The sequence below is a fragment of the Pipistrellus kuhlii genome, unplaced genomic scaffold (assembly GCF_014108245.1).
Source record: "Pipistrellus kuhlii isolate mPipKuh1 unplaced genomic scaffold, mPipKuh1.p scaffold_m20_p_8, whole genome shotgun sequence".
Taxonomy (NCBI): Eukaryota; Metazoa; Chordata; class Mammalia; order Chiroptera; family Vespertilionidae; genus Pipistrellus; species Pipistrellus kuhlii.
Window position 1 is genome coordinate 49,423,714 of NW_023425584.1, and position 27,468 is coordinate 49,451,181.

Genomic DNA, 27,468 nt, shown 5'->3' on the forward strand with positions numbered 1-27,468 from the left:
CTACTCAATAAGTATTTTATGAGTAAATGCTGTTTCAGAATATTCCTTATTATAATAGTTCTCAAAGATATTTGTGTATTGCTCTTAATTGTCATTCATTCCTCCACACTTTCATTCAACCAGCATTTATTACACGCCTTTGTGCCAGCTACATGCTAGGTGCTAGATGCCTCATGAGTAAGACAGACACAGCCTCTGCTCATATTACTGTATGAACATGTGCTGCATGAAATTGTAAAGCATATTTTATATGCTAAGACCATTCCCAAAAGTCACTCATTCACATTCTGGTGGTCAACACTGACTGATCAACCTATTGGCTTTTGGAAACATGAGCTCAATTTATCAAAAAATGTAAATCAAGTTCTTAGAAAGTACTACTAATAGTTTATAAAAACTGGGGTGGTGGGGTGGGACTGGGGTAAAAATGTAGATGGAAGGAGGGAAAATGATTTTAAAATTGAAGGTTTCCAGCAATGTAATGCAAAACCCAGATGTGCAAATTTTATTTCATAATGCCAAGCTAAGAAATGTGGCAATGGAAATGGCAATGGCACTTTTAAACCCTTTATTATAGATATTTATTTAGTTTAACTTGAGAAAATTCGCAAATATAAATTTTAATGAAGAGCATTTGACCTTTCCTATTAGATTTAATTTATTTCTCTTTTAAATTGTTTTAATATTTTCATTTGATTCTGTGTTGTCAGTTGAATTATTCTACTAAGTCAGAGGTAGAGCTTACAATTATGAAATCCAAGCATACTTGTGACTTATGACCTACCCACCTCACATTATTACTGACTGGATGAACTCAGACCTCTTAAAATATTAATTGTGTAATTTCTGCTGTGGCCCTGGCCCTTTTTCATAAATATGAGTTTTTTAAAAATGAAGTCACTATAGTCAAACAGTGTTCTGAATAACTTTATCTCATAAAGCTGAACTAAAGTGTTTTATTTAAGTATTTTATTGAATTTCATGGGGTGACACTGAATAATAAAATTATACAGGTTTCAGGTGCACAATACCATAACACATCATCTGTACACTGTATTGCATGCTCACCACCCAAGTTAGTACTCTTTCCATCATAATTTATCCACCCCCATACTCTCCTCTATCCTCCCTCACCCAGCTCCCACCACCCTCAAGCAATCACCACACTGTTGTTTTTGTCTATGAGTATTTTCTCTTTTTTTCTTTTTTGCTCCATCAGAGACCACAACCTCCCCACTCTGACAGCTTTCATCTTCCTCTCTATAACTCTGTCTTTATCTTGTTCATTAGTCATTTTGTTCACTAGATTACACATAAGAGTATAAGAGTGAAATCATATAGTACTTTTCTATCTCATAATGGCTTATTTCACTTAGCATAATGCTCTCTAGGTCCATCCAAGCTGTTGCAAATGGTAAAATTTCATTTTTTTTATGGCGGAGTAGTATTTCATTGTATAAATGTTCCATATAGTTTTTTGTTTTTGTTTTTAAATACATTTTAATGATTTTTCACAGAGAGGAAGGGAGAGGGATAGAGAGCTAGAAACATTGATGAGAGAGAAACACCGACCAGCTGCCTCTTGCACACCCCCTACCGGGGATGTGCCCACAACCAATGTACATGCCCTGGACTGGAATCAAACCTGGGACCCTTCAGTCCGCAGACCGACGCTCTACCACTGAGCCAAACCGGCTTCAGCTCCATATAGTTTTAATCTACTCATATACTGATGGATACTTGGGCTGCTTCCAAATATTGGCATTTCTAAATAACGCTGCAATGAATATATATTTTTCAAATTAGTGGTTTGGGTTTCTATGAATAAATTCCCAAAAGTGAAATTTTTGGGTCATAAGGTAGTTCCTTTTATAATTTTTGGAGGTAACGCCATACTGCTTTTCACTGTGGCTGCACCAATCTGCATTCCCACCAACAGTGCACAAGGTTTCCCTTTTCTCCATTTCCTCAGCAGCACTTGTTTGTTGATGAATTAATAATAGCCAGCCTGACAGGTGTGAGATGAAGTGTTTTTACTAAAGATAGCCCGAGTTCCTTACAGCATGACTGCTTGGATTTCTATGTGAATATAATATAAATTTAATATGCCTTAAGTTTCTATTTCCTAAACTATAAAATGTCTCCAGTTTTCTGTTATATAAATAATCCAGCCATGTCCCAATGTCATTCAACTACAGAGATAATGCAGACTAATGAACTCACTGCATCCCAAACCCATTCTAGCTAACCAGTGGACCATAAGTCTAACGTTAGTAGAGAAAGTATGTCTGGTCTCTTTAAGAGATTCTCAAATAATTACACTTCGCCATCTTATACTTTGCTTCTAAGAATATAGAATAACCTAAAACATGGCCAACATACTCAGTGAGGGGAGGGAGTCCTACATTTCTTAGTAGAATGAGCCAGTCTCTGAAGGTGAATAAGGCTTCTGCAGTTAGTGTACTCATCCTATTTATAGTGCCCAAGTCATCCTTGTGTTCTTGTCAACACAGCTTTAAGAGCTATTATTCATTCTCTTAAAATGTAAATACACAACAAATGTTCTCTCCTAAAGAATAAGTGTGAGAAAGAAAAAGAAGGGCCACATTGATCTATTTAGTTGTAACAAATAATGCAAGCTTTCCAAATGGAAGTATTGGAATATTTAAACTAATTTTCCAAAATTATTCTAGTGTATTCAATTATGGCTTTTAATTATTTTAGAGAAGCAACTCTCATTGTTAATGAAAGGAACAGTAGTAAAAATCATGGTGGGGTTAAGATTCATGCTTCTACATTCTATAAGCTCTATTAGACAATGTTAATCAAATATTTGATGAATACTAAGAGCCTTTTGGGATAGTAAAATGAATATTACCATCGTGACTCTGAGAACTAGGTTGAAGTGTAATCACAGTCAGTTAAGGTAAATGTATTTTGCTGCCAAAGGGAACATTGATTGTTGAAAAGAGGCCTCTGGAGAACTCTTGGATAGTAGATAGAAAAATTACTAAAATAAAAATTAAAGCATATTGGATTTATAATGTAAACTACATAAAACTAAAAATAATAGGTTAATGTTGTTTTTAATCTTCAACTCATAATGAATAAAAATATTTAATAGTGTATAAGATAATAGATGAGAATAGACCCCTAATCATTTCTTTCTCTATATTATGTTTTATGTGTCATCCAAATATATCTTATACTTTTCGCTCTATGGCATCTTCAAAAAGTAAAAGATAAAAAATGAATGAAAGAAAACAAATAAATGAAACCAATGTGCCTTGGACTACCTACACCATAACCACCTGGAGGTGATAGTTAAAAATACAAATTCCTGCTAGTCACCCCGAATCTAATGAGGGGCTTTTCCTTTAAATAATTTACCCAAGTGAATCTTTATCACATTAAGATTTAAGATTCATGGAATTAGATGATTGAGTGAAAGGACTTGCTGAATATCTTACTAATAGTATTCCTCTCTTGCCTCCAACATTATCACCATAATCTTTATAAAGTATATGAATTCATTTACTTTTCAGAATAAGTATCACATACTGGAATACTTTGCTTATTTGAAGTTTAATAGATCTTCTAGAAACTGTATTAGGGTACAATGGATATGAAACAAACAGCACAGAATATTAGGGGTATATGAGAATAAGCATTTATTTAGATCCTATCTTTATCATTATCAATGATGGTTAGCTCCTGTGAGTTAGCAGGGAGTCAAATGAACTAGCCTAGACTTATCCAGTGAGGGGATAAGTCTGCAGGTTGTTTTCCGTTTACTCCCTCTCATCCTCCTTGAACCAGAGGGATAATTGGGGCATGCCATTCTCCTAGAAATGACACAGGCACAAGAAGACTAGCCCAACCACACAAGCACATGTCAAGTTTTTGCTGGTGTCACATCAACTAATTTCCAATTGGTTAAAGCAAGTCACATGGCTGTGCCCAAAGCCATGAAGCTAAAGCTAATTAAGCACCCCAGTCCAATACCGTGAGTGTAGGGAAATATACTTCTAGCATGCAAGTAGTAGGAGAAAATGAGTATTTAACAAGCCTGAAAATCATAATTTACTTGAATAAAATTAGAGTAGATCTAACCTAGGGCTAACTGGATATATGAGTGAGACATGGGAATTGGTCTTCCACGCACCACTATTTGCCTCAAATGTTACTACTAAGTCTATTCCTTCCAATTAAGTCTCTGTGATATGTAGGAATCCTCTGTTGTAACTCAAGGTACCCAAGAAAGAGGCAGTGGATTTTGAACAAAGCAATAAGTGTTCATCTTTCTTATTCAAATAAGAAAGCATAATAGGGGACTATCTTAGTAGCACATCCCTAAGTTATATGGGTCAAATATAAAACAGCAACCAAGAAAACAGAAAGGAAGAGAGAGATACTATGAAAAAAGAATCCAGAGAACTTGATTACTGATTGATGATGTGAAACAAATCAAGTGGAAAGAAGTTTAGGTTCTAGAGCAGTGGTTCTCAACCTTTCTAATGCTGCAACCTTTTATAAAGTTCCTCATGTTCGGTTTGGCTCAGTGGATAGAGCGTCGGCCTGGGGACTGAAAGGTCCCAGGTTCGATTCCGGTCAAGGGCATGTACCTTGGTTGAAGGCACATCCCCAGTGGGGAGTGTGCAAGGGGCAGCTGATCGATGATTCTCTCTCATCGATGTTTCTAACTCTGTCCCCTCTCTCTTCCTCTCTGTAAAAAAATTAATAAAATATATTTAAAAAAATAAAATAAAGTCCCTCATGTTGTGGTGACCCCCAACCATAAAATTATTTTCGTTGCTACTTCATAACTGTAATTTTGCTACTGTTATAAATCATAATGCAAATATCTGTGTTTTCCGATGATCTTAGGCGATGCTGCTAGTAGTTCTCAACCTGCTGTAGAGCCTAAGACCATCAGAAAACACAGATATTTACATTATGATTCATAACAGTAGCAAAATTACAGTTATGAAGTGGCAACGAAAATAACTTTATGGTTGGGGGTCACCACAACATGAGGAACTATATTAAAGGGTCACGGCATTAGAAAGGTTCAGAACCACTGTTCTAGAGCAGTGGTTGGCAAACTATGGCTTACGAGCCACATGCAATTCTTTGGCCCTTTGAGTCTGGCTCTTCCACAAAATACCATGGCCTGGGCAAGTCTATTTAAAGAAATGTTGTTAGAAAAAGTTTAAGTTTAAAAAAATTGGCTTTCAAAAGAAATGTTCATCTTTGTACTGTTGATATTTGGCTCTGTTGACTAATGAGTTTGCTGACCACTGTTCTAGAGGATATGGAAATGAAAATGACTCAAAGAATATTAGAACTGTGAGAAGAGAGCTCAGCCAAAAAGTGTGTGTGTGTGTGTGTGTGTGTGTGTGTGTGTGAGAGAGAGAGAGAGAGAGAGAGAGAGAGAGAGAGTGTCTTGGATATAGAAATGATGTTGAAAATTGAGAAAGGTGATGAGGTCCCCTGAGGAAAACACTGAGGAAAATTAAAGACAAGCTCTTGGAGAGTTCCTGCATTAAAGGAAGAATTAGAAAGGAAAACAGAGAGAGAAAACCTGAATTAAGTTTCCTTGTCCCTGATAAGTTAACTAGACAAAAAATAATAGATAACAGGTCCCATCACTTGATCTAGAGAAGGTAGCAGAGAGATGAGACTATATCTCTATATTATGATTTTTTTTTGTCAAATCATTTACCAGCCCTTACTGTTCTTTTTCTACATAGAAAGCACATTCTTGAATCCAGTAAAAATAAATAATAGCAAATTTGATGCCATATAAATATCAAAAAGTAAAATACTAGTACATACTGAGTGAAATATTAATATATACAGTAGAATAAAAAGCAGATTAAAACAAAAAAGACAGAAATATTGTAACTTAAAATGGGCAAACATTATAAATATAAAAGTCATAGAAGAGCATACAAATATGAAGAGCGGTTACATGTCACATTCACATATATTCTATAGATAAATGTAAATTAAAGTAAGTCTCAACCATTTCTCATTTATCGAATTGGCAAATATACCTGCCACTGGTAAATTAGATAAAAAGCATATACTCAAACTTTTCTGGTCAAAATTTGAATTGTTACAGTCTTTCTAGAAAACTATTCTGTAAATATCAATGAAATTTAAAATTTTTATGTCTTTTGAATCAACAATCTCATAGAAATAAAAAGGTATTTGTAATGGCCTAAAACAAGAAACAAAGTAAAATTCTGAGAACTGGAGTGTATCCATGTCATAAAACATGATGAAGACATTACAAAGAGTTAAGGGGGTTTTCATAAGTGAAAAAAGATTTAGAAAAATGCATACATTATGATTTTGGTCAGTAAAATAAACTATAGCCTTAAATATGTACTTTCATATGCACAGATAAGAAGAAGGGCATAGAAGAACTTTAAAGGTTTTGCAAGAATATAGCATTTATATAATCAAAAATGTCGCTTTTTTTTTCCCACTGTGTAAAGGTGTAACGTGGTATACAAATTTGGAAAATGCCTCTCCTCAGATACTGAGAGTCTTCTCACATTACACAGGTGAAAATAGACTCTCCACAAAGGAAAGCCACTTCTCTGTGAAGTCAGGACAGACTAATCCCGTATTTGTTTATAATAATTAAGTAATATTATAATGCCCAGATGGTCTAAATAAAATTTTAACCATTTGACATTGTTTTTGATGATTACACACATTTTTAAACATTAGAACTAAGAAATTATATAAAAACTATTTTTATGGCAACATTTTAAATATAGAAACTGTGACCATGAAGAATTAACACCCAGAACAAAAAAATAAATAAATAATCATCCTGGCATACTTCTTTATTTTATTCCTTTTTGTTATTTTGTAACCATTTTGTTTGTTGCTAAATGTTATATTCCAATTTTAGGAAATCATTTATAAAAAATTGCAAGTAATCAGTTCTATTCTTTGTTTTTATTAATTTTCAGAAAAAGGAATTACAAAGAAGTGAGGTTGTAGCAAGGAAAATTATAACACATGCCAAAGTACTTTCCTATCTGACTCCTGAAATGAGAAAGCCAGCAAGAACTGCATTATAACAGTGATACCAAACTGAGAAGGGAATCACCAGAACCATTATTCTAAAAAGATCATTATTGTCACAACCATCAAACAAGAAGCACCACACTAAGCATGGCTTCGCCATACCAACCAAAGCAGGCTTAATGGCTGAATTATTTCTCCATAATTGGAAGAAAGGACATAAAATGACTAACATTTAAAACCCATAGATGTGTTGCTTTATACATAATACGTATGTTCCTATTATTATAAACTGAATGTATAACCCACAAGTTCTTATGTTGAAACTTTAATCCTCAGTGTTCTAATGGTAGGAAGTAGGGCCTTTTGTAAGTAACTAGGTTTAGATAAGTTCATGAGGTGGAACTACCATGATGAAATTAGTGCCCTTATAAAAAGAGAAAGGGCCCAGCTGGCATGGCTCAATGGTTGAGCATCACTATGAACCAGGAGGTCACAGTTTCATTACCCATCAGGGCACATGCCTGATTGTGGGTCCAATCCCCATGCAAGAGGCAGCTGATCAATGATTCTCTCTCATCATTAATGTTTTAATATCTCTCTCTCCCTCCCCCTTCCTCTCTGAAAACTATATATATTTTACTATATATATATTTTACTATATAAACTATATATATATGTAAAACTATATCTGTTTTACATATATATATATATATATATATATATATATATATATATATATATATAAAACAGAGTAAAAGGGATGCCAGAGATTCCTCTCACTGACCTGTGATGATACAAGGATAAGATGACCCATTTCAAGCCAGAAAGGAAGCCCTCACTAAGAATGGGATCTTCCAGCACTTTGATCTTGCGTTTCCTAGCCCCTAAGATTGTGAGAAATACATGTCTCTTGTTTAAGCTACAGACATATTATGGTAGTCCAAGCTGACTAAAATGCTAGAAGCATTGGTGAAATAAATCTATATTTTTAATTTCAATGTGTTTTGTGTTTTGTTTTGTTTTTCTTTAGAAACTGTGAGCAATAATAAGTTCTTGAATATAATCTGACAGCTACCAGTTTTAAAAATTCATTCTATGCAGCACTAACAGACTGGGCCCCACAAAGAAGCCTGCAAACTCTGTTTATCATTCTGTTTTATCTTTGTTTCAACAATAAGAATAGTGCCCCTTTTTAAATATTTAAACAATTTCTCTGATTAAACAGTCCACTTCTGCTGACTCATAACAGACACTGGTGCTACTTATTAACTTTCCTATGAACATACTGTTTACAGCAGGTGTCTGATTAATATAACTGGTCACTGAAGGCTCAATGTTGGCCACATAAGAGAGTTGCATTGCCTGGCAGAAGTTCCAGATTCCTTACAACCTCATGTATTTGAATGCTAATCAGGTTGACTCTCCTAACTTTCCCTCTTGTTGGATGACTCATACTTGGCTGGCTACACAAGTGTGTCCTAAGTTCACCAGATCCTTGTAGAAAACTATTTTAATATGCCTGAGTATATATGGCCTCAGCTCTTTTCACCTTAAAAACCATATAAACAAAATGCAAATGAAATTAAAAAAAAAAAAGCCACAAGATGTCCTTTGTGCAGCGTGGTAAATAAGACTCTGGTATGACACCAGGGGCCTGGCCATCCTCAATACCTGCAAAGTGACACATCAGCAATAGGTCCATAAGAAATGCCTCATGCTTGTAATCACATTCCCCCACAAACTGAAATCATTACCTGGGCAATACTAGAGGACTTCCACAGGATCTCCTGGAGAAGAGCTTTTGGAAAGCTCTGAAGGGTAACTTTCTTGCCCAAGACAAGAGACAAGGCAACTGAATAACATGTTTTTAATCATCTCTAGGGTTATTATATGAGAATATGCTACATTTCATTTTTTCCTCCTCCATTAATTTTAGAGAAAAGTGGGGAAGATTTTCCTTCCATATCTCTGACATGTGTGACAGTCACATGGCTGTGACATCATCCTTCCTTGGTCCTATACAAGATTTTATTCTATGAACTGGATCATAGCAGTGAACAAGTAAGATGAGGTCCTTAACCTATTGGAAATCAGCAGGGAAGTTAAGGAGAGAGACAATAAACATACAAATACATGTGTAATATGAAATCAGACAGACTTGTGGAATGAAGGAAAATAAATATGGAAGACAAAGAAGTATTGAGGACAGAGGACAGTGGGGAAAGTGAGGTCTTTTAAAGAGAACGTCAGAAAAGGCCTTTCTTGAACAAGTGGTATTTGATGTTGGTCAAAATCTTACAAAGTGATCCATGAAAAAAGAATGTGCTAAATAGAAAAAACAGGAAATTCAAGGAATTTTATGGATTCAGAAAGGAAAGTCATCAACTTAACTTAAGAGCGGAAGCAAGAGGGAGAGGGGTCTAAAGTGAGGCAGGAAGGTAGAAATGTATCATTGTTACTCTGCATGTGATAGAAAGAAAGTGGAGATTCTTTACATTTCATTTTTAAGCATTTCAGATATGTAAAAAAGAAACAAGAAGAAAAATGAACATCTGTGTACCCAGTGCCCAAGTTAAGAAACATTATAAGAGCATTAAATCTCCTTCATACCCCAATAGCAACAAAAGAAATAGATCCTTAGAAACAATCCAGGACTGCTGGCTCCCAACTGCTCGCTTGCCTGATTGCCCCTAACTGCTTCTGCTTGCTAGCCTAATTACCCCTTAACCACTCCCCTGCCAGCCTGATTGACGCCTAACTACTCCCCTGCTGGCCCAATTTCTCCTAACAGCCAGCTCCTGCTGGCCTGGTCACTTCCAACTCCCCTCCCTTGTAGGCCTGGTCCCTCCCAACTGCCCTCCCCTGCTGGCCATCTTGTGTCCATATGGGGGCAGCCATCTTTGACCGTACGGGGGCGGCCATCTTGTGTGTTGAAATGATGGTCAATTTGCATATTACCTCTTTATTGTATAGGATTCCCTGATACTTTTTATAAGCCTGAAGTAATGCATAACGTGTTTTTTAAAAGAATAAACATATGGGAAGTAAGGAAGTAGACATGGCAAATAACATTTTGAGGAGTTGTTTATAAAGGAAAATAAATAAACAAAATGTTAATGAAAGAAGGAAAAATTAAAAGATTACATAACATTTATTGAGGTGTCTATAGGAAGGAAAATTTCACAGCACACTCACATGCTTTTAAGAAACAGACCAGTTGAGAAGAAATAAACAATAAAGGAGAGACAAAAAATAATCAAGAGTAAAGAAAATAAAGACAAGAGTAAAATTCTTGTTGAGGTCAGAGAGAGTGGGTTACTGTGGTCAAGAAGGGATCCCAGGGAAAGTTGATGTATCGCAAGAGTAAGAAAAGCAGGTTCTGAGAGTGTAGATGGTGGGAGGGTGATAGACTGAGAGGAAGATAAGGGAGTCTTTTCTAATTGTATTTGCTACTTCAATTTCATTAGAGATATAGTCATTAGATTGAGGAGACAGACAGGTATTTAAAGTTTGAGGAAGGCCAAAGACCATGTGGAATATAACCTGAGAGAGGAGGGGTTTCAATTAACTCAAAAACTGGAATAAAATTGCCTGACAGTTCTGAGGGTCTTACTGATATTTGTGAACAGAAAATGAAAGTAAAATAAGTGAGAGTGATGAGTTTTTCTTCAGCCATGCCAGGTTCCTGTGCTTGAATGAAACAGAAAGTTGGCTCTATCAGGTTCAGCCTCTTAGAAAAAAAGTCTGAGGAGGGTAAGGAAGCTAAAAAAATGTATGCAGGGGTGCATGGAGTGACAGGTTATGAACACTGTGTAAAGTTAATGGAGTGAATGTCCCCATGTGGTTACAGATTTATCAAAGAAGGGGAACTAAAAAAAAAAAAGAGATGATGAGGTGGCCAGAGATTAAGAGGCTTCAAAGAAAGCTGTTGGAAGCTTGCAGTTATCAGCAATGACAAAATCTGGTTACAACCAAGAAAATCAGTAGCTATGAGAATATGATCATTAGAAATGGGGGCTGAAAATGACTTTAAGCCCTTTGGAAGTTTTCACTTTACGGAATTAACAGGATTCCAGATCAAGTGAAATACCATAAAACAAACACACACACACACACACACACACACACACACACACACCTCTTTAATGATATGTTTATGAGATTGGAATAAATGTACTATAACCTAAAAGTTTGCATTTCACAAGAATTTCTAATGAAATATTTTGCTTCTTTTATTTATCAGAGACTTGAATAACCAAGTTGTTCTCACCAGGGATTTTATATTCCTGATATTATAATAATTTAATCATTTAAAACAAAGATTTGCTGGTGGGGCTCTGAATATTAGGAGTATTGGGTGTGTGATTTCAAGAAATAGCGACCTAACAAAAGGAGCCTAAAGCCTCGCTAACAAACTTATAAAAGTAATTGTACCTTTATTGAAGTTATACCATTCTCAAACCCCTGCTGTTTCTTAAAGATGGTTATTTTCTACTTAAAGAAAATAGACAGGCTTTAGAAGAACAGCTGATGTTAAGTAATATTACAAGACTTAATCAGGTTCTCTGTGCAGTTTATACAACAATGGTACAAATATTTTAACCCAGATGGTAAAAGACTCAAAGGTTTGAGGAACAACAATCCAGAATGGCTGATTAGAGTAGCTCACTAATTGGAGTAACAACTCACAAGATTTTAGGAGGACAGGATAGAGGGGAAAGGGGAAAGTCTTTCCCGGGCCATGATCATTCCCAGAACACGTCATTAGCATAGGCCTTCCCAGGCTTTGCAAAGCCATGACTCAGGTGCAAGATAGCATTAACAGAGTTGCATAATGTAAGACGAGACAAAATGTCAAGAACCATCTTTTAAAAAGTGTTAGGGCAGAAAGCAGGCAGAATTGTAGGAGCAGCTGCTTGGATTAGGTGACGGAAGCAAGTTGATGACAGGCATATCTTTCAGGATTGCTCTTTGCCCCTAGGGTTTGATCTCTAGTTTATTCAGGGGTATGAAAGCTCTAGGGAAAGTATTTAAATAGCTCCTCCTGACACAAAACTGACTTGTATCCAAAACCTAATTTGCATTGTGCATTTGGAAACATCCATTTCCAATAGGCAGGTGACAGGTGATAAGGGACTCAAAACAAGAAGAGTCCCATAGGGAAAAGCAACCACAGATCTCAATGAGTGATCTGGCATCTTTTACTCTGCAGTTTTAGTAACATCTTGCCCTCTCCAGTTACCCACAGCAGACACAGATTTCCCCCTATACAGTGTTAACAATAGCCCTGAACACTCTGATTTGCTTTGCCCACAGTTGTTTCTCTATTAAACCCTTGTCTTTCTTTTATTAGCTAGTTAACTCATCCTACAATGATTAATTCAAGTCTTAAACATTCTATATTACCTTTTCTAATTTCTAAACTTAACACATAATTAATATTTGTATCATCTTATCATGTGTGATATGTGTGATGCATGTGTGAATGTGTAAGCATTTACAACATTTTATGTTTCTAGTTATACATGTGTATGTCCCGCCAATTATTAAGAGGACTCTGAGGCTTTGAACCACCTTATACATCACAGCACATGTTAAGTGCTCCAAAAATGTTGGTTGAATATATCTGCCACAACAATTTCATTGAAAAATATTCTGGATTGCCACAATCAAGAAAGGCATTCACTTAGTATGGCTAATGCATTTCCATTTGCTTTAAAACATATTCCTGAAATTATCAATTAGAGAAGAGAATATGCTTTTAAATCTCAAGTGGCTGAAAGCATTACAGAATATTTACTAAAATACTAGAAAAAAAGTGGCATTTTACTAAAACAAGGGCTATAAATACAACTACAAAAATTGTCACATATTTGTAATGCATAGAAGGTCTGTGGACTCATGGGTCCTTAACAGTAGACCCATCAGAGAAGGCGGGCCAAGCCTCAGACATTTCTATTGATAAAATGATCTGGTGGTATATAAAACAAATATGTCAAAGACTGCCAAAGACGTTATGGCAGTACAACTTAAACACACATTTCACTAGTGAGGTGGAGGTGATAGTAGGAAAAAATAAACCACACTATTGGAATTGACAGTATTCATAACATATTTGATATAAAATAAATGGAAAGAAGCTGAAGCTCTGTTAGCTGGAGCTTTAGTCTAAGTTGGCGCAACAACAGCCAGCCAGAAATTTAATTGGCAGCTTTTGGAAGTGAGAAGGTCATAGAAGAGCTTATAACCTTTATGCATATCCCAAGTACACTGGGAAACAATGGGGAATGAACAGGAAAGACTTAAAAGTGCCGGTGGAACATAAAATATGAGGCAGGCATAAAAACTGCATATTGAATATGCTTTCCAACCCACACACATGTATGTATGCAGAGGGGAGAAATCTTAAGGGCTCAAGGTGCTTTCCTAAATGCTATGTTTAATCATAGGCTGACAACTGTGTTATATAGATCAGAGATGACCTCTTGAGAAGCCATTGTCTAAAATATCTAGTATTCAACAATTTAAAAAAATGAATCATTCAAATAAACAGAAAAATGTAACTGATACTCAGGGGAAAATAGCAGTCAATAAAAACTGACTGTAAAATGTCTCAGATGTTAGATTTAGTAGGCAAAGACCTCAAAGATGCTATTATAAATAGGTTTAAATAATTTAAATAAAAATTAAAAGCATGACAACTACTCAAAAATACAATTATCAAGAGAAATAGAATCTATTAAAAAGTAACTAATTGGATTCTATAATTGAAAAATACAACAGCAAAATTAAAAATTTATAAGATGGGCTCAGCAATAGATTTGAGAAGGCTAAAGGGAGAAATTGAAACCTGAAGACAGATTAAAAAGAGAGAACTCATGAACATGGACAACAGTGTGGTAATTGTGGGGGTGGGGGCATAGTGGAAGAAGGCATAAAGGAGATAAATGGTAATAAAAATTAAAATAAAGCATAAAATTATACAAGTAATAAAAGAAAAAAAATTCTGCTATTTTTTTTAAAGGGAAAACATATTAAAGAGTCTCTGAGACCTCTAGGATAAGATTAACTGTATTAAAATAAGTTTAATCCTAGCTGGGTTTTCTCAGTGGATAGAGCATCGGCCCATGGACTCAAGGGTCCTTGGTTGAATTCTGGTCAAGGGCATGTACCTGGGTTACAGGCTCCAGGCACTGATCAGGGACATGTGGGAAGCAACCAATCAATGTGTCTCCCTCTCACATGGGTGTTTCTCTTTGTCTCTCCCTCTCTCTTCTACTCTCTCTAAAAATCAATAGAAAAAAATATCCTAGGGTGAGGATTAAAAACAAATAAATATAAGTTTAATAGAAATTCTAGAAAGAAAAAAGAGAAAAAAAATATGCAAAAATAATTAAAAATTTGCCAAATTTGGTGAAAAGCATTAATCTACAGATCCAAAATCTTTAATGACCCCAAAGTTTGATAAATACGAAGTGATCCATGACCCTCCCACATTTGTGTAAGCCAGCCAGTCTGTGGTATTTGTTAGGGCACCCCAAGCAAGCATATACTAGGAAATAACTATGTTAACAGGTGATATTGCAGATGAAGTGGACACTTCACATACTATGTCATTATATAAATTTCCCCATCCTTACTTAGCCACAGTCATAAAAGCAAGAGAATGAAATCCAAATGAACTGAAATTAAATGTTGGAAGATGAAAGCTAGAAAAAAAAGCACCTCCAGTGAATTCATGGACTGATATTTGTAGCATCATCATAACTATAGAGAGTGACCACATTTTTATTACATCTGCATAATTAAAAAAGGAAACAGATAATCAGAGACTTCCTCCAAATGTTAATGGTGGCACTAAAAGATCCTTAGAAGACCTGGCTATCAGTTTTGGTTGGCCCCTAATCAGTTACCTCATGTCATTAAGGAAAATCAAATTGCCAGTGTTTTTCATTTCTTCTTTTGTTTTTAGTGTGTATTTTCAAAATTTTTATAGTAAAAAGGTGTTAATTTTATTAGAAGTTATTTAAAATAAGGCTTTTATAATAGGTTACCTCTAATACTTTATTATTTACCATTAGAATTTCCTGATGTCTCATATTTCTTATACCCTGGAATACTATTTTTTTTAAAAATCCTCTTTAATCTTTTACCTGCATAATTAAAATTTTATTGTTAAAGTACCTGTTCATATTTTTTAAATTAAGGGAAAATCATGATATGCTTCCCATTAATAACATAAAGCTACATCATGAGAATGCAGTAGAAAATGCAGTGTTGTCTGTGGTTAAAAAAAAAGTATGCTCCCAAGAGCAGGAGGCCTAAATACAGTAGGTCTGCCACTAATTAGTCAGGGAGTATAAAATAATTCACAGTCCATCTCAGGCCAGTTTCTTCATCCTATATAATAAAAGCCTAATATGTTATGTGTCTGGTCTTCCCGTCATCCATTCAACCAGTCAAAGCATAATATACTAATGATATGCTAAGGCTGCTCAACCGCTCGCTATGATGTGCACTGACCACCAGGGGTTAGACAATTGATCAGTCGACCAGTTGTTATAATGTGCACTGACCACCAGGAACAGATGCTCTGACTGGTAGGTTAGCTTGCTGCTGGGGTTCAGCTGATCAGGACTGAGCAAGATGATCCAGACATGCTCTTGAGTCCTCCTGCAGTCCCTCCCCAGCTGGCCAACTATCCCTCCCTGGCCCCAATCATGCACCGATGGGGTCCCTTGGCCTTGCCTTCACCCTCTCATAATTCAGGACTCCTTCGGGATGTAGGAGAAGCCGGTTCTGGCCCAATCCTGCAGGCCAGGACAAGGGATTGCACTAGCGCACAAATTTATGCACCAGGCCTCTACTATATACACTGAGTGCCCAGATTATCATGATCTCTGAATGCATAATAATCTTGCCACTCAGTGTATATCCTATGTAATAAAAGGCTAATATGTAAATTGTCCCCTCAACCAGGAATTCAAACAGCAGGCAGGCCAGCCAAATGCCCATGTCCCCTTTCTCTGGCCAGGCTGGCCTGACACTACACATCCACAAATTCATGTACTGGGCCATTAACATATGAGTGGCAAGATTATTATGTGTTCAGAGATCATAATAACCTGGCCACTCAGTGTATATAATACATCAGGTACTTTATGTGTTTTTTAAATTTTGTGGGATTTTTTGGTTTGTTTGTTTTTATCTAGGGTTGCATAGTCAAAACAGACTTCTCTTCATGATTGTTTTCTGTTCACTGTAACTCAGAAAATAAACTATAAGTTCTATTTACATACTACAAAATTAGAACAACAATATGTTATTTTCCATACCTTCAGATATGCTATTCTATTGTTATCAGTTTCATTCATTAAATGAATGTCAAGTAAAAATGCTCACGTTTGCATAACTTCCAACTTTTAAGATCAGCCTTTACATGCAGCCTAAAGTTTTATTCTTCCACAAGAAGATTTTCAGATGAAAATCATGTCCCCAGTCACAAATTCTTTTTGTTACCATAGTGATAAGAATAAAGAATTTTAAAAAGACTAAAAATGCCTGAACACATACATGCAATTTTAGAAATTTGACCTACTTGGTGTCATCACTGAAGAAGTTAATCAATAGAATTAACTACATATGCATTAGATGAAATATTCTACTGAATGAAAAAATGCGTAGGTTGCACATCTGGAACTATTATCATAATCAAAGAAGTCATTATGAATGAAGATGAGTGACAACCTAAAATGCATAAAATCAGATTCTCTTAAAAATGGAATATATTCCAGAAACAAGTAAAAAAAAAAAAAGCAAAACCACCATTAATTTAACTCCATTTTCCATAATTTTTTTCTTTCCATTATTTAGAATATTATCATTTTAAATGAAGTTTTCTATGCACCAAAATATTTTTTCTAACTGGTTGGAACAACAAAATTGGACATATATTTAAAATGATAAAATCATATAGTTTTATTATAATGCCTAAATTTGGAAAGCTTTGATTCCCAAATTTAGGCATTATAATAAAACTATATGATTTTAAACTAAGTTTTCTTTTGAAAATTTTAGTTTTTATGAGCAATTTGATTGACTCAATCATTCACAGAAAACCTACTATAGTTCAAGGCCTTAAGCTAGTTACAAAATATCAGGAGTACTTGCTGTAAAAAATCCTATAAACGTTCATTTTTCATAACATTGACTTTTAAAGTATCTCCCATAGTGAAATGGAAAGAGCACTGAACTTCACTTGAAGAGACCAGGAAAAAGTTTCAGCTCTATTAATGAGCTTATAAAAGTCTCTTTCTAAGTCTCAGTTCTCTCATTTGTAAAAATGAGCATAAATGAATGAGTGTATCTACTCCTCTACAGGTCATTATGATAGTAAAAAGAGATGACATGGGTGTGAATCAATAGATGACATTTAATAAATAACCTTTATAAAAATGAGTCATTATAGCCCAGCCTATGTGACTTAGTGGTTGAGCATCTGTCCATGAACCAGAAAATTGTGGTTTGATTTCCAGTCAAGGTACATGCCTGGGTGCAGGCTTTATCTCCCAGTGTGTGTGTGTGGGGGGGGGGGGGGGGGGGGGGGGGGTGCAGGAGGCAGCTGATCCATAATTCTCTCTCATCATTAATATTTCTATTTCTTTCTCCCTCTCCCTTCCTTTCTATGCAACCAATAAAAACATTTTTAAATGAGTCATTATATAATTAGGTTCAATATTTTTAACACCTTCAAAATGTTATTAAAATTTATTTTAATTAAGTATAGTTAAAATTATTTAAGAATAACAGTAGCAAAGATTTATTGAGCACTTATAATAGAAAACACATTTCCCATGAATTATTTTATTTAAACCACTCAACAGCCCAATGACTTAGATAGTATTACCTTCCTTTTATTGTTGAGCAAAATAAGGCTTATCAAAGATAAATTATCCAAAGACATACAACTAGTAAGCGGTGGAGCCAGGAATTAAACCCAGGAAAGCTAATTTCAGAGCCATGCTCCAGATCTAAGCCTTTATGATATACTCCCAAATAACAAGCAGAGAAAATATATCTATAAAACTTAATTTAAAAAGAAAAGCTTGTATTTCAATTACTAACAATAATCAGTATGTTTCTAAAATGCTTAATTCAATTTTGCTATATTTAATTTTTTCATTTTATTATTATTCATTATAAAATAGAAATATAATAGTTTAAATATACAACAGTAAATACATTATAGATGATCCATATGACAGATTATTATAAGGCATTTATAGCTTGGAAACTTATGAGTATTTCTAAGCAAAAAAAGGACAGATTTTCAAACACCTAAAAAATAATCTCTATTTTCATAAAACAATGTCTTATGCACGGAAAAATATGGTTAGACTTCAACTGTCAGGAATTGCTATTTCTTAGCAATTTTATGTTTTCGTATCACAAATTTTCTATAATAAACATGCAATGTCTTTATCACCAGGAAAAAAAATTACTTGAACAAACCACCTAATCATGACCACTGAAGCACAAAGTGATTTGGATGCTTATGCTCGTCTGTGAACAAATGTTCATTAAGAGTCTAGAAAAGCATTCTACATCCGAGGGATACAGAACGGCCAAGCAAAGTCCATAGGTAAAGTATTAGGTAAATTTACACTAAGAACCAATGAAAGAAGAGAACTTCAACCCTCTAATGCGTCTTCAGCCTTGTCACTCTGACCTGAATCACACCTTCCTACGAGCATGTGAGCCCTATTCTTCCTTTTAAAAAGATCATGATACCTTTGTTTACCTTTTTCCCCTCCTCAATTAAATTGTGGGTACCTCTATGCATCCTCTCTAACTGTGGTAGCAAGCCATATCATTAGTATGAACAGAGAAAGAAAAGTTGAGAATTATCTCAAGGAGTTAAGGAAAATTCATAGTGTTTTTCACATCTCAATGACAATTTTATACCCCATTACTACTGTTTGCTAGTAGAGAAGGGAGAAATGTCACTCCACTTAGTCTCATACAACACAATCTGTTCATTTATTTATTTCTTAACTATAAAATTCTATTACGTTGAACTATTATATTGATATTATAATACTATAAAAACTATGATATTGAAATAGTTTACACTGTTTAAACATTTATGTTCATTGGTACCAACTATAACTATCTATGAGAAAGCTTATTAGCATCATTATTTAAAATACAGTGGTTTAAAATACACTCAGATGTAGCTTATAGCAAAAAAATATATTAAAAGCTTAAAGAGCAAAATTCACCTCTTCCGTCCACCCAAGAAAGTTCATTGTATGAACGTCTTTTAAACTTTAAATCTGTTTTTTCATATATATATTAAAATCAGATAAAAAATAAGTTTGAGAAAAATGATGTATAAGTTTAATAAAAGAGGGAAGGGAGAAAAGAACAAGGGAGGAGATAGACAAAAAGAAAAAAAGAGAAAAGACAAAGAAAAGAGGGGGCTGTGGGGAGCAGGGGGGTGGGGGGGGGAGGCAGGGTGGACAATGGAGAAACTACTTGCCTGTATGGACCAGGTCCCAAACCTGCTCAGTTTGCTGCATTGTTGGGTAATGACCACAGTCACTGAAGAACTTAAGGAGCTCACTTCTTTCTAATCCTTGCCAATCTTCTCTCTTAGCAAACATTGTTTCATAGACTAAAAAAGAGGGGTGGGGGGAGATCGAAGAAAATATTTTCTTTACAAGTAATATATCAATTACAAACCACCTAAAAGTTTCATCTGGATTTGAAGGAAATTTAACCCCACTTTTATTTGTAGTATGTGTAGTGCTAAGCCTCCATACTTAGAGAAATACTGTGTCAACTTCCTACAGACGGTTAGAAGGAAGATAATTTTGGATTTGCTTCCCCAAGAGAACACTGGTGTCCTTTGGCCTGGTTTACATGACAGTTGTCTACAGACCCTACATAGATGAATGCTCAAACTTTATCATAAGACACAGCTTCTAGGTCAGTATTTCTGGGAGGGGGAGGGGAAAGGAAAGGGCTGACTTCTGCTGACTCACTTCAGTAGTCATTGCTTATTAGGTCCCCTGATTTTTTTCACTTTTTTTTTTTTTTTTTTTTTTTTTTTACTTCTACACATTCTAACTATTTTAATTTCTAATTCTTCTTTGAACTGATATTCTACTTCTGATTTGGCCCCTAAGTGGAATGATGTGTACTTTTTTGCTCACTTCCTGTATTCTTACTTCCTAGTTTAAGGTATTTGGCTATTGCTGGTTCAGGCCTACCACAGAAAACCACTCACCTATCTCCCATACATGGCATGATTCAGGGGTTAGATAAGGACCAAGAGAATTGACACATACATTTTGTAAATGTGGTTTTCCATAAACATTTTATTTTTCTTTTCGAAATGGTGATAGTGAGACTCTATTCTTAGGTTTCTGGATTAGCCCAAGAAGCTAATTGTTAACTAGCGTTTACAGGATGATGGGTTTTGACTCAGTGTAGGTTTAGCTCTGAAAATATGCACTCTGGATGCCTGGATGACAAAGGTATCAGAGAGGTTTCTAACAAAAGTTAATGTGTCATCTTGGCACTCAACATATGGACTTCAACTTTCTGTACATTCATTCATTCATTTGAGGTGGACAGTCATGAGACATTGACAAATTCAAGCAGTATTTAGTGATTGCCTAAATGAGTAGCTATTGCAGATCCTGAATCACAGCAGCAAGTTCATAGTTGGTATATCTATGACTTTTTCTCTCATTTCAAATAAGCTAACTAGAGCAGTTGCTATTGATGCTTCATTCCATATAGCCTTGTGCCTGACATTTCTGTGCATGCAGACCTGACTTTTAATTGCCAGCATCTGTACTTCATGGCCTAAGGGCTCCCTCTGGCTGCTGGACTCTGCTCTGCCCACCTGAGGAGCAAGCCAGAAGTTCCAGGAAACAGCTTCTCACTGGAGCAGCCCCACAACCACTGACTGGAGTAGTTGATGGACAAAGACCCCGTAGGTGAGGCAAGTTGGCTGCACTGTTCTCTAGAGGAATTAAGCTCCAGTTGCCCGCATGATAATCTGCTTACTGAAAGTCTTTTTTTTTTTTTTTTAACTTCCATCCCTTCCCTGTCTCACCTCCCCATTCTACTAACAGTATTTCCTGGAATCAACTCACAAATAAGTTTGTTGTACTTGAATTCTTGTCTCAGGGTCTGATTCTAGAGAAAGCCAAACTAACACAAAGAACATCACTTTTTATTTTTATGTTAAAGTAAATATATTTCTCCTTGAGGTACATATGCCTTTATTAGTTTTTCCTTGTATTAATCCATTTTATATGTCTCACACTAGGTCAGACTGATGCACATATTAACATTATGGTTTTTAATTCTATTCATAGAGAATGATGTCTTTAACCTGGAATTAGGCCCTCAAAACAAACATTTGTCAACATACTAGCAGAATTAATATTCCACATAGGTGAAATTAGGGTCCATATAAAACTTAAATCATGACAATTAATGAAATTTTCTGGTCACTAAAAGATACTTAAAAGGTGCTTGGCCATCTGTCAGATATCAAATAACTGGCAACCAGAATATGGAAAGAATGGAGAATTTTCTAAAGAACATGAAGACAGGTGACAACTTGAAAATTCTATGGACTCTTTGAGTTACTTTAGACCTCAATGCAAATGGATGCCTTGGAATCATTCCTTCAGCTAACGTTCTTGTATTGTTTAGATCCTATGCTGGACAGAGCACCCTTGATGTCAACTTGACTTCTTGACATCCTTGCCTCATGTCAACCTATCCTCAAAAAATCCTCCAGGGTGATGTGTGCAGATATAAACTGCACCACAGTCCTTGGTTCACTACTCAGTCAAGGTAAAATCCAGGGGTCTATAAAGCCTGATACAACCTGTGTCCCACTCCCTACTACCTCTCCAGTTTCAGTTTGCTCTGCTCTGGCTCACAAACTCTATCCATTAGTCCCCTGGCTTCATCCCACAGTAACTGCACCCAACTTCCAGTCTTTATCCTTCTTCTCCCTCTGCCAGGAGCATTTTTTTCTCCATCATTTTCTTTAAGATGTTTCCCAAATTCTCAGCTAGAAACTACCAGAGTCCCGATTGGAAAACATAACCACATTTGTTTTTTTTATGTGTAGTCTCCCCCCCCCCCACTCAAATTGAAAAGGTTATATTTAGATGCAAAAAAAAAAAAAATAGTATAATCTGCAGTTATAAGTCAAGGAGGAGAAATAATGGAAAGTAAGTAAAATGAAGAAAAATGAGCAACACTATAAAATTAAAAATGAGTTTAGTGAAAAATTTGAAGGAATAAAGGTAAGACAGAGTAAAATTAGTGGGGGCTTTTAGATAAAGAATATGTTATTTTGAAGTCAGTAGCTAAACATAAAGTGAGTGGAAAAGAAGTCAGTGTAATAACTGTAAGGTACTATTTTAATAAAGATTAATATATCTGTACATTCATACTAGACTATGGAATATAAAATTATTATCCATAAAAGAGTATTACTCAGAAATAGCTTCATTACTTACATTTTTTTCTATCCATCCATTCTTCTAGCTCTGCAAAATCTGTAATTTGTCTTGTCCTCCAAAGACCAAGTCGATGTTTAATACGATAGATTAGTCTGTGATACATGTTTATAACTGCTCTCAAACTTGGTCCATGATACATAGCCTATAAAATAACAAGACCAGTAAAGATCCTTATATATTTCTTTTTTTAAAATATATTTTATTGATTTTTCAGAGAGAGGAAGAGAGAGGGATAGAGAGTTAGAAATATTGATGAGAGAGAAACATCAATCAGCTGCCTCCTGCACGCCCCCTACTGGGATCATGCCCACAACCAAGGTACATGCCCCTGACCAGAATTGAAACAGGGACCTTTCATTCCGCAGGCCGATGCTCTATCCACTCAGCCAAACCTGTTTCTGCAAGATCCTTATATATTTCTGCTACTTATATTTAACTAGTGGCCTGGTGCATGAACTCGTACACATTGAAAGGAAATTAATTAGAAGAAATATTTTAATATTGCTATTCACTCTTTCTCTATATTAGAAATATCAATCAAATTCACAATGGACAATGACAGATGGAAACATATGCGCGTGATTGGCGCCAGCAAGAGCTTTATATAGAGATAAACTTACTTAATTAGACCTGCTTTCTGATTTAACTAAATTTTTTCCAGCCCAGTGAAGCACTCCAAATTCTCTTTCATGTAATTGTCAGCAACAGAGCAATAAATATCAATGCAAAGCAGATTATTTTGTAGACCACGTAGGGAGAACAAAGGGTAAAATATTTAACTGAAGCAGTGCTTGACTATACTCTGCACACTGAGAAAACCTGAAGTCATTTTCAAGGTCCACCAGTTCTTACTTCTTTTCAGTCAGGTCAAGTTTCAAAGGTTTCTAAATATCTGTTTTCTAGCTAATAAAAAGAAAATAGGATTCCACCAGTCTCCTATCTACTCCAGGACTCCTGTGAGGATCAAATGAGATGAGGCATGGAAAAATGCTTCACAGACATTTGGTGAAATGTTTGAACCTCGCTATAAAGCAAATCGTGTTCCTGGGCTGAAGAAACTACAAGAAAGCTAGTCATTGATAGGGAGAGGAAGCCTGGCATTGCTACGTGACATCATTACCCAGCATCCACAGCAACCATTTCTGGGCTGGGCTGTATTGTGGGCCTCATTTCATGCTATGGGGTCTCCACAGCATCAGCTGCAATTTGGTGGGCTGTTGCTCTGGGGTGGTGGCGGGGCCTGCGTTCCACTTGAGGGAAGTCAAGTATTGCTTTGTGAGTGCCAGGTCTACAATGCGATTTTTCTGTAAATAGCCAGTGCACATCACAGTAGCTCCTGCATTGAGCATTTGCCCCTGGTGGTCAGTGCACATCAATCAGTGACTGGTCAGTCAGACACTTAGCATATTAGCCTTTTATATATATATATATATATATATATATATATATATATATATATATATATATATATTTGAATTTGTCTCTTTCATTTCACTCAGTTTCTTAGCTTACAGATGCATTTATTGTTTCTTGCCTATGTTGGTTAAATACATGTATTATACAGTGAGGTAATCTCTGAAGTTCACAGAATTTCATTGAATTTGTTTTCATATTTTTGTACTTCCCACAGAATAGAGATTTCAGTGATGGATACTTTAATAGTAGCCTCATAGGGTGATGTCCAAATTTCTATAATATGTAGCCTACGCAGCCAGAAGAAGAAATTTGGACATCACCCTATGAGGCTACTATTAAAGTTTTATTAAAGCATTATTCTGTAATGAACAATTTTTACCGAAGTTATACACTCTGGTCCTCAAATTCTTGTATTTCTTCCTTTTAAAAACTGTATATTCATGTCTTTTACCTAGTTTTCACGGGACTTTTTTCAGATTATTCATGCTGATATCTAAAAACTCCATTTTAAAAAGTATCTCTTTTTAGCATATGTGCAAATTATCTTTAGTTTATCTTTCATCTGTGACTATATTTTTCTGCATATTAACTTTCTACACTAATACTTTAAAAAAATAAAATATTCATTTATTTTAGGAATTTTTTCTAAGTAACCAGTTCCATTTTTATTTATCAATGCAGTTATTTTCACATTTTCTAGCTCATTAATTTTTCTACGTATCATCAATTCCCCTTTTAGCCTATTTTCTCTGTTCTAAACTTTGATTTTCACTATTTTGTAAGAATGTATTTAAAGGTCATGAATTTCCCTGAGTCAGCTTTCCTTTGATGTGTTTTGCATACCATTTTACAAGTGAATAAAACTGAAGTATAAAATCTTTAAATAACTTTCCTAAGGTCCCATAGCTGGTAAGTTGCAGAATTAGTTTTGAAATGAAACTAATTAAAAAAGCCCACAGTTTTAATTATACACTATATTCCTCATAATTTACTTATACTTAGTATGCCTTACCCATTCTGTGAACTTTTGTTCTAACTTCTTTCCTAGTATATTTCTTTTTATAACACTTATGCTTGTTCCTGCTTTTGTCATTTATTTTGTTCCATGTGATTCTTTAAGGTTATTTTTATAATTTTATTTTTTTTACCTTTGCTTAATTTTGTGATTCTTCTCGGAAAATTTTAAATGTTAGGCTCAACCGACTAGTTAGCAATAGTATCAATGAAATATGCTTAATTTGCTTGAATGAAAAAAATAATTGGCATGTCACCACTTTCCTCTTCTCCTTTTTCCTTCCATCTGAATGCCAACAGAATCCAGGCAGATCCTTCATGTTTGCTAATGTCTTTCAACTCATAATAACATTTTCTATGTTTATTTTAATCTGCCTTTTGTTCAACACATTCATTAAAAAATTAATAATAATTTGTCAGACATTATTGGAATATTCCCCACCCTATGAATCTTAGTGGAAGGCAAAAACCTCCTACAGTTGGAAGCTACAAATCAGATGCTCATGACCCAAGCTTGCTCTGTTGCTAGGATGCAGACACGTGATGAAACTTCATCCATTATCTACACCAAATGCACATTTTGAATCAAAATGAATAATGCTTTTAAAAGCAAAATAGTGGGAAGTCTATTTGTGTAGTAGAGCAACCATGGCTGCAATATCCATTTTCCAAGGGCAGGATTTGTGGAGGCCAGAATACCTCAGATTCAGTATCTACATCAGGCTCTTTCTATTCAGGGTTTGGCTGGAGCCCTGGGAGCTACATGCATTAGATCTTATTTCTGAGGTTAGTTCTCAGTCCTCTGCCCAATATCCTTCTCAATTATCTTCCTGCTTAAAGCTGTCACTAGGTTTCTTTTGGTTATAATTGAGAATCAAGCAATGTTTTAAATTAGAACAGGAGCCAAAAGGTCCCAGCTTGGAGTGTGCTGCTTAGACAGATGATGCCATTTGCAGAGAGAGCAGGAGCTTTGGACAGACACCAAAGCCAATTTTAGCATCTTCCCCTCTGAATTTAACAAATATTCTTTGGGGTACATAACTTATTTTATGAGGAAAACCTTCTCAGATCTGAGGCATTCGGAAGATTAGGCAGGGGGTGTTTATGGTTAAGAAGCTGTGGTTCTTATTCTAGCATGCCTCTCTGTCAGGCTTCTGCATGGAAATATGCCTCAGCTATGATGTTGTAGACACCTCAGGATAAAATATTTATATTTCCATGCATTTCCCAAGTCATAAATTATCTAAAATACTTGAAATCTGTAACAGCAATATTGAAATAGAAAAGTCTCCTTGGAAATTACTGATTAGAATTTTTTCTAATCCCTGTTAGTAGTTTTTACTAACAGGGATTAAAGGGTAAATATATCATCCTTATCACACTACAACATGAAAAATAAAAAATAAAATGTTTTACAGTAGGTATTTTCAGCCTGCCTTTTGTCTGTTTAAAAATATGTAAAGAATGACTTGCTTATTTAGAGGATTCCATTACCATATAACACTCAGTGGGATTTCATTTATTTTATTTTCTAGCAACAATAGCCCCTTTCTATGTTTATTAGCCACTTATGTTTCTCCTGCTATAAAGTAGTGTCATGTGTTCTGCCTATTTTTTTCTATTGTATTATTACGATGGTTTTTATCAGTGTGTAAGATAGATGTTTGCATATAACCCTTGTGCAATATTTCAGCAAATATTTCCCCACAGTTTAACTTCTTTAAAAATGTTATTGACCTATAAGTAGATATCTTGACCATACTCATTGATTGAAGTCTACACTTATCTAAACAAATATGTAAGACAATTTCCCAAAGGATCTTTATCCAAAACCTTATAAAAAAAAACAAAAAAAAAAACAGAAAGGAAAAGGTTTTAAAGTGACTAAACCTATATACAATGAAATAAAATATTTTGAGTAGTAATCTTAAGTGCATACACATAAACACACATTTAATAATTATGCAAAACATAAATACCATTACAGATTATTTTTTATTTACTTCCCCGCCCACAGAAGAATTAGTGAAGCCCTTAGCCACAATGTAGCTACAGGACATGTCTCTCTCCTGTTTTTTTTTTTTTGTTTGTTTTTTGTTTGTTTGTTTTGTTTTTCAGGCCTCTTCTATGTGCCCCCTAATCATGGTCAGACTGATGACTTTTATTACTTTCTGAAGCACATACTCAATCATTCCTTATCTAATTTATTAGTATAAAGACTAACTACACATTTTTGATCATCTGTGTCACTGAATCTTATTTTCTTCCAATGCACATTGTAAAACCTATGCAGTCACTCCTGATGGCCATGGAATTGGTGCCTCTACATGAATGCACCTGTGGTGATCTCCATGTCGGCTCCCTGAGGTGAGCATACCCCAGTTAGATCTATAGGGTCAGAAAAGAGTTTAATCTAGCCTCAGCTTTT

General features: G+C 35.2%; 1 protein-coding gene across 1 annotated transcript in view; it reads right to left on the minus strand.

Annotated features, from left to right (window-relative positions):
- The window catches only part of LOC118711317 (IQ domain-containing protein M-like), a 123,590-nt gene that overhangs the window by 88,684 nt on the left and 7,438 nt on the right, over positions 1 to 27,468 (minus strand). The window contains exons 3-4 of the mRNA XM_036424339.1: positions 22,608 to 22,752; positions 19,592 to 19,726 (exon numbers count right to left, since the gene is read on the minus strand). Coding sequence (XP_036280232.1) covers positions 19,592 to 19,726; positions 22,608 to 22,752 — 280 coding nt within the window. The remainder of the gene's footprint in view (positions 1 to 19,591; positions 19,727 to 22,607; positions 22,753 to 27,468) is intronic.